This window comes from Somniosus microcephalus, chromosome 7 (assembly GCF_052327205.1).
Source record: "Somniosus microcephalus isolate GS21.2 chromosome 7, FLI_Smic_1.0, whole genome shotgun sequence".
NCBI classification, from domain to species: Eukaryota; Metazoa; Chordata; class Chondrichthyes; order Squaliformes; family Somniosidae; genus Somniosus; species Somniosus microcephalus.
In genome coordinates, this window is record NC_140993.1 from 9,568,220 (window position 1) to 9,574,420 (window position 6,201).

Sequence of the window (6,201 nt, forward strand, 5' to 3'; positions counted from 1 at the left end):
TTCCAGCCAAAAAAAATGTTTTTTGTCTTTTTTTTGTTTTTCATACAGACCCCAGCATCTGCAATATTTGACCCCTTGTGACCCCACCTCATTGTTCTTTGATGTAATGTTTCCCTGACTGACCTGTTTGGACACCATTCACACCTTTGACTGCTGTGATTATCTCTCTGCCGAGGTGCGATAAATGGCAGTTGGAAAGGTTACCTGTAAACATCTGACATGATTCTCTGACTATATAAGCTGTGTCTTTATGCATTTCTCCACTTCACCTGAAGAAGGAGCAGCGCTCCGAAAGCTTGTGATTTCAAATAAAGCTGTTGGACTATAACCTGGTGTTGTGTGATTTCTTACATTTGTCCACCCCAGTCCAACTCCGGCATCTCCACACCTTAAATAGTTACATTGCACAGCAGCTTTGGAGCAAAGATTAATATTAAAAACAGATAAGAACGAGAAAAAGTTTATTGTTCAAAAAAACGGAAGGTGCAAAAGGTGCCAATAAATGAATTATATTATCAGCTCCTCCCCCTGCGCCTCAGTTGGTTGCTCTTGGCTCCTCCCCCTGCACCGCAATTGGTTGTGCTTGGCTCCTCCCCCTGTGCGTCAATTGGTTGTTCTTGGCTCCTCCCCCTGTGCCTCAGTGGCTGGCTACCCTCTGATGGGACAGGGAGGGGCCCAGTGCAGTATAAAGGAAGCAGGAAGGGTGATGCATTTTGTTCCTCTCTTGTGTCAGGAGTACAGACAGTGTTCAGTGAGACAGTAAGTGGACTCTGGCAATCAAGGTGTGGCAGGAGGAAGGGACTGGGGTTTGTTTTAAAGTGATTGTAATAAGTTCAGATCTAACTTTTGAACATTTTTTTTTTGCTGGGTGTTGTTCTAAAGACTTGAGTTTGTGTTGGTTTCTGTTTAGTTGTGAGTTTGTGTTGGGGAAATTTTTTTCTAAAAAAGGGAACTGTCATGTTAGAGTGGGACTGGCTTTAATTTGGTGACTAGTTGATCTGAAATGTGTTGTGTGGTTTGGGGCTGTGTTCTTGTCTCTAATTTTTTTCCCCCCTTTTTCTCTCTCTCTGTTTCAGTCACTCCCTGCAGATTCTAAGCCATGGCAGATGATGAGATTGCAGCTCTGGTGGTGGACAATGGCTCTGGGATGTGTAAGGCTGGGTTTGCGGGGGATGATGCCCCCAGGGCTGTGTTCCCCTCCATCGTGGGGCGGCCCCGTCACCAGGTGAGTCCCTCAACTGAGATGTTGGAAGATCATTTAATCCTATCCTGTGGGGGCTGGGCCCTTGTTCCTGTGGGGGTGGGGACTGGGTTCTTGTAACTGAAATGTTTTTTTAGTTTCCTCTTTTTGAGCAGTTTGTGGTCTGCAGTCTATTTCCTGCTGTGATCAGTGTTAACTCTTGCTGGTGTTTGCTCTTGCTGTATAGGCATGCCCATCAGTGTGGGGCTGTTAAATTTGGGCTCCTTATCAGCCCCTGTTTCTATGAAACAGATTTGACTCTTGGATTGTGGCCAGGACAGTGTGGGATGGGTCAGGCTATACCTGGGCTTGCCTGTCCCAGTCTGCCATTTCCTGTAACTAGTTCAGAGCTTGGGTTTGATGTTACTCCTCCTCCCCCCCCCCCCCCCCCCCCCCCCCCCCCTCCCTCCCTCCCTCCCTCCCTCCTCAGATGCTTCACTTGACTTGGCACAGTTCTCCAGCTTTAAGCCTCTAATTGGCAGATGGAGTTATGTTGGATGAGTACCAGGAGGAGGCCATTCAGCCCCTCTTCTACCATTCAATTAGAACATGGCTGATCTGTTCCTCAACCTCACTTACCTGCCTTGGTTCTGAAGTTAATTTCAAAACTGAGCAATAGGGACCCTGCTCAACAGCATATGGAAGTTTGGGGGGGGGAGGGCAGTAGTGTTTCTGATTTCCACTACCCTTTCTGTGAAGTGCTGCCTGACATCACCCTTGAATGGCCTGGCTCTAATGTTTTTAAGGTTATTTCCCCTGGAGACACTGTTCCTCCTCCCCCACCTTGAGGAAATAATTTCTCTATCTATTGGATCCCTCAACCACCTAAACTCTAGGGGCTACAACCTGTTAGCCCTGGTGTCATTCTGGTGAATCTGCACTGCTCCCCCTCAGAGGCTGGTCTAACCTGCCTGAGGTGTGGGGCCCAGAACTTGGTTACTTGAGACGGGGTCTAACCTGAGCCCTGCACAGCTGAAGCATCACTTCCTCTTTTGCACTCAAGCAAGGCCATTTTTAAAAAAAAAAAGCAAACTAAGCACTAGTTTATTTCTAGAGGGCTAGAATTGACTGGTAGGGAAGTTGTGCTAAACCTGTATTGAACCTTGTTTAGACCACACACTTGGAGTATTGTGTACAGTTAAAAGGATAGAGGCACTGGTGAGGGTGCAGAGCAGATTTACAATGATACTGGAAATGTGAGGGTATACATATCAGGAAATTAACAAGCTGGGTTTTTTCTCACCGGGTTGAGGGGTGACCTAATAGAGGTCTTTAAAATTATGAACGGTTTTGTTAGAGTGGATACTGAGTGTTTCCACTTGTGGTGATGAGCATAACTAGAGGCCATCAAATATAAGATAGTCACCAAGAACTCCAATAGGGAATTCAGAAGAAACTACTTTACCCAGAGTGGTGAGTGTGGAACTCGCTACCACGGAGTGGTTGAGACAAATAGTATAAATACACTTAAGGGGAAGCTGGATAAGAATGAGGGGGGGAATAGAGGGTTACACTGATAGTTAGATGAGTAAAGACAGGAGGAGGCTTGAGTGGAACATACACCAGCATAGACTGGTTGGGCTGAATGGCCTGTTTGTGCTGTATATCTATAATTCCAACTTTAGATAAAGGCCAACATTCCATTAATTTTTTTTGTACCTGGTGATCTGTGTACATGGACTCTTCAATCCACAACCAAGATGTTCCATAACTCTTCTGATTTCTGTTTGGATTCACCTTGCTGGTCTGAACCCCCTAATGATGCAAGTTGTGTTTCTAAGTTTGGGATCTGCTCATTGTGCCCAGCCAAGCCAAGCCAACCCAACCCAAGGGATGTCCTGTGTTTTGCCAGTGCAGATGGGTTAGTGTCTGCTACAACATTTCTTAATGAATGGTGAGGGTGCTGCCCAGTGAGTCAGAAGGTTGTGGGTTCCAGTCCCACCCCAGAGACTTGAGCACAAATCCAAGCTGACCCTCCCAGAGCTGCACTATCGGAGGTGACGTCTGTCAGATAAGATGTTCAAACAGTTGCCCCCTCTGGTGGCTGGGTTTAAAGATCCCACGGCCATATCGGGGCATCCTGATTGAGCTTCACTGAGTGATTTATCTTGCATAGAAGTGTTTGTTGGTAAATGTGGCAGCCAATTGGTGCACAGTACCATCTCACAAACCAAGTGGGTGAATGATCAGGTGATTGTTTCCACATTTTCTGTTTCTCTCAGCAGGTCAGGCAACATCTGTGGGTGGGAGAACAGCAGTCAATATGTCAAGCCATTGGCTCATCCTCCAGACTAGGAGTGAAAAGCTTGCATCAGTAATGGTGACCATGAGACTTTCCAATTGTAGTAAAAACCCATCTGGTTCACTGATGGGTTTTTTAGGGAAAGAAATCTGCTGCCCTTACCCGGTCTGGCCTATGACTCCAGGCCCACAGCAAATGCAGTTGAATCTTAACTGCCCTCTGAAAAGCCACTCTGTTGTATTCAAGAAGGTGGCTCACCACCACCTTCTCGAGGGCAATTGGGGATGGACAATAAATGCTGGCCTTGTCGGTGATTCTCGCATCCAGTGGATGAATTTTTATAAAGAACCAGCTGGGAGATTAGACCTTTGCATGTTGTTACAATCTGGAATGCACTGCCTGAAGGTGGTGGAAGCAGATTCAATAGAGAATTTTATATAAATTTGTGCTAGGCTATAGGAAAGAGCAGGGGCGTGGGACTAATTTGATAGCTTTCAAAGAGCAGGTAATGGAATGCTGGCCTTTATATCTAGAGAGCTAGAATACAAGAGGTTAGAAGTCCTGCTGCAGCTATACAAATCCCTGGTTGGACTCCTTCAGAAGTGCTGCACACGTCAGAACAGGAGGTCCCTGATGGTTTTTACTGACTGTCTTTGCTGTAGTTTATTGTGAATTAATCCTTTGTTTTATTCCCCATTTCTAGGGTGTGATGGTGGGAATGGGTCAGAAGGACAGTTATGTTGGTGATGAAGCCCAGAGCAAGAGGGGGATTCTGACCCTGAAGTACCCCATTGAGCATGGGATTGTGACCAACTGGGATGACATGGAGAAGATCTGGCACCACACCTTCTACAATGAGCTGCGAGTGGCCCCAGAGGAGCATCCTGTTCTCCTCACAGAGGCACCTCTCAACCCCAAAGCCAACCGGGAGAAGATGACCCAGATCATGTTTGAGACCTTCAACACACCAGCCATGTATGTTGCCATTCAAGCTGTGCTGTCCTTGTACGCCTCTGGCCGCACAACTGGCATTGTGCTAGATTCTGGTGATGGTGTGTCCCACACTGTGCCAATCTATGAAGGGTACGCCTTGCCTCATGCCATCCTGCGACTAGATCTGGCTGGCCGGGATCTCACTGACTACTTGATGAAGATCCTGACTGAGCGTGGGTACTCCTTCACCACCACAGCTGAGAGGGAGATCGTGCGTGACATCAAGGAGAAACTTTCCTATGTGGCCTTAGATTTTGAATCTGAGATGCAGACGGCTAGCTCTTCCTCATCCTTAGAGAAAAGTTACGAGCTCCCTGATGGCCAAGTCATCACCATCGGCAATGAGCGTTTCAGGTGCCCAGAAACCCTCTTCCAACCCTCCTTCATTGGGATGGAATCTTGTGGGCTCCATGAAACCTGTTTCAATAGCATCATGAAATGTGATGTAGACATTAGGAAGGATCTGTATGCCAACACTGTCTTGTCTGGTGGAACCACCATGTTCCCAGGTATCGCTGATCGGATGCAGAAGGAAATCACAGCCTTGGCTCCGAGCACAATGAAGATTAAGATCATTGCTCCACCTGAGAGGAAGTATTCAGTGTGGATCGGAGGATCCATCTTGGCTTCTCTCTCCACCTTCCAGCAAATGTGGATCAGTAAGCAGGAGTACGATGAGTCTGGGCCCTCCATAGTCCATCGCAAGTGCTTCTAATGTGCTGAAGGGATCGGAACTTGCCCAGATCTTGTCTACTTTCACCAGGTCCACTCTTAAATTTGCCTTTAGCCAGTGTGATTTATTGCATACACCCTGCCCCTGCTGTTTATTTTACTCACCCTTCAAACCCCCTTCTGCTCTTCCCACCTCATTAAAGCTAACTTGAGAAAAGGAGCCTTTAATTAAATTGGATAATGGCAAACATATCACATTTTGTATGAATTGGTACAATTGCCTGTGTGGAGGGGGGGGGGGCAGGGTTTTAAAGGGAGTCACTGATCTTTAGGGGAGGGAGTGGGCAAGTCTATAAACATCTCAAAGGTGTCAATGCTTACAGCTGAGAATTTGCTTTGTAATGGAGTCTTGTATTTTGCAATTTGGCAGAAATAACATGTTCTGAATAAAAAAAATTTAAAAAAAAGTTTTTTGCCATTTCTCCCTCTTGTCTTGTATGTTCAGTCTCTATGGTCAGCAATTATCTTAAAATCAGGTCTGTCATTCAGAGAAGGATTTTCTGCAGGATTTTAACCAAGATGTTTCAAATTCTTGGAGCCACTGGTGATGGTGGCCTTAATCTCTTGGTTGCTGGTTAGGGTTAATTTAATAAAAGTTGGGGCCTCTCCTGAAGATCACATACACTTTGCTCCTCATTGTGCCCTCTATAGGTGTATCAGGTAATGGTGATTGTTAAGGGAATAGGGCAGGAAAGTGGAGTTGAGGTAAGAGATTGGCCATGATCTTTTATTGAAGGGCAAGAGTAGAAAGTTTGGGGTGGGGGGAGGTGTGTGCAATCCAGGTCACTAAGTTGGGTTATCTGGTCATTATCACATTGCTGTTTGTGGAAGCTTGCTGTGTACACATTTCTGCATTCCCTACAATAGTGACTACTGAGGTTATGCAAGGTGTTCTAGAAATGCAAGTCTTATTTCTTGTTTGGTCATATGTGGAATAAGTTTTTCTCCCAAAGCAATATGACAAATCAAGTTGCACAGATAGGGTAGCTAGAGA

General features: G+C 46.0%; 1 protein-coding gene across 1 annotated transcript; it reads left to right on the plus strand.

The window, feature by feature from the left end:
- The first annotated feature begins 670 nt into the window (after positions 1 to 670).
- LOC147114500 (actin, non-muscle 6.2) lies at positions 671 to 5,700 on the plus strand. Its single transcript, XM_085992209.1, has 3 exons — positions 671 to 759; positions 1,077 to 1,225; positions 4,186 to 5,700. The coding sequence occupies exons 2-3, from the start codon at positions 1,100 to 1,102 to the stop codon at positions 5,188 to 5,190; spliced, it is 1,131 nt and encodes a 376-aa protein (XP_085848335.1). The 5' UTR covers positions 671 to 759; positions 1,077 to 1,099; the 3' UTR covers positions 5,191 to 5,700.
- The last annotated feature ends 501 nt before the right edge of the window (positions 5,701 to 6,201 follow it).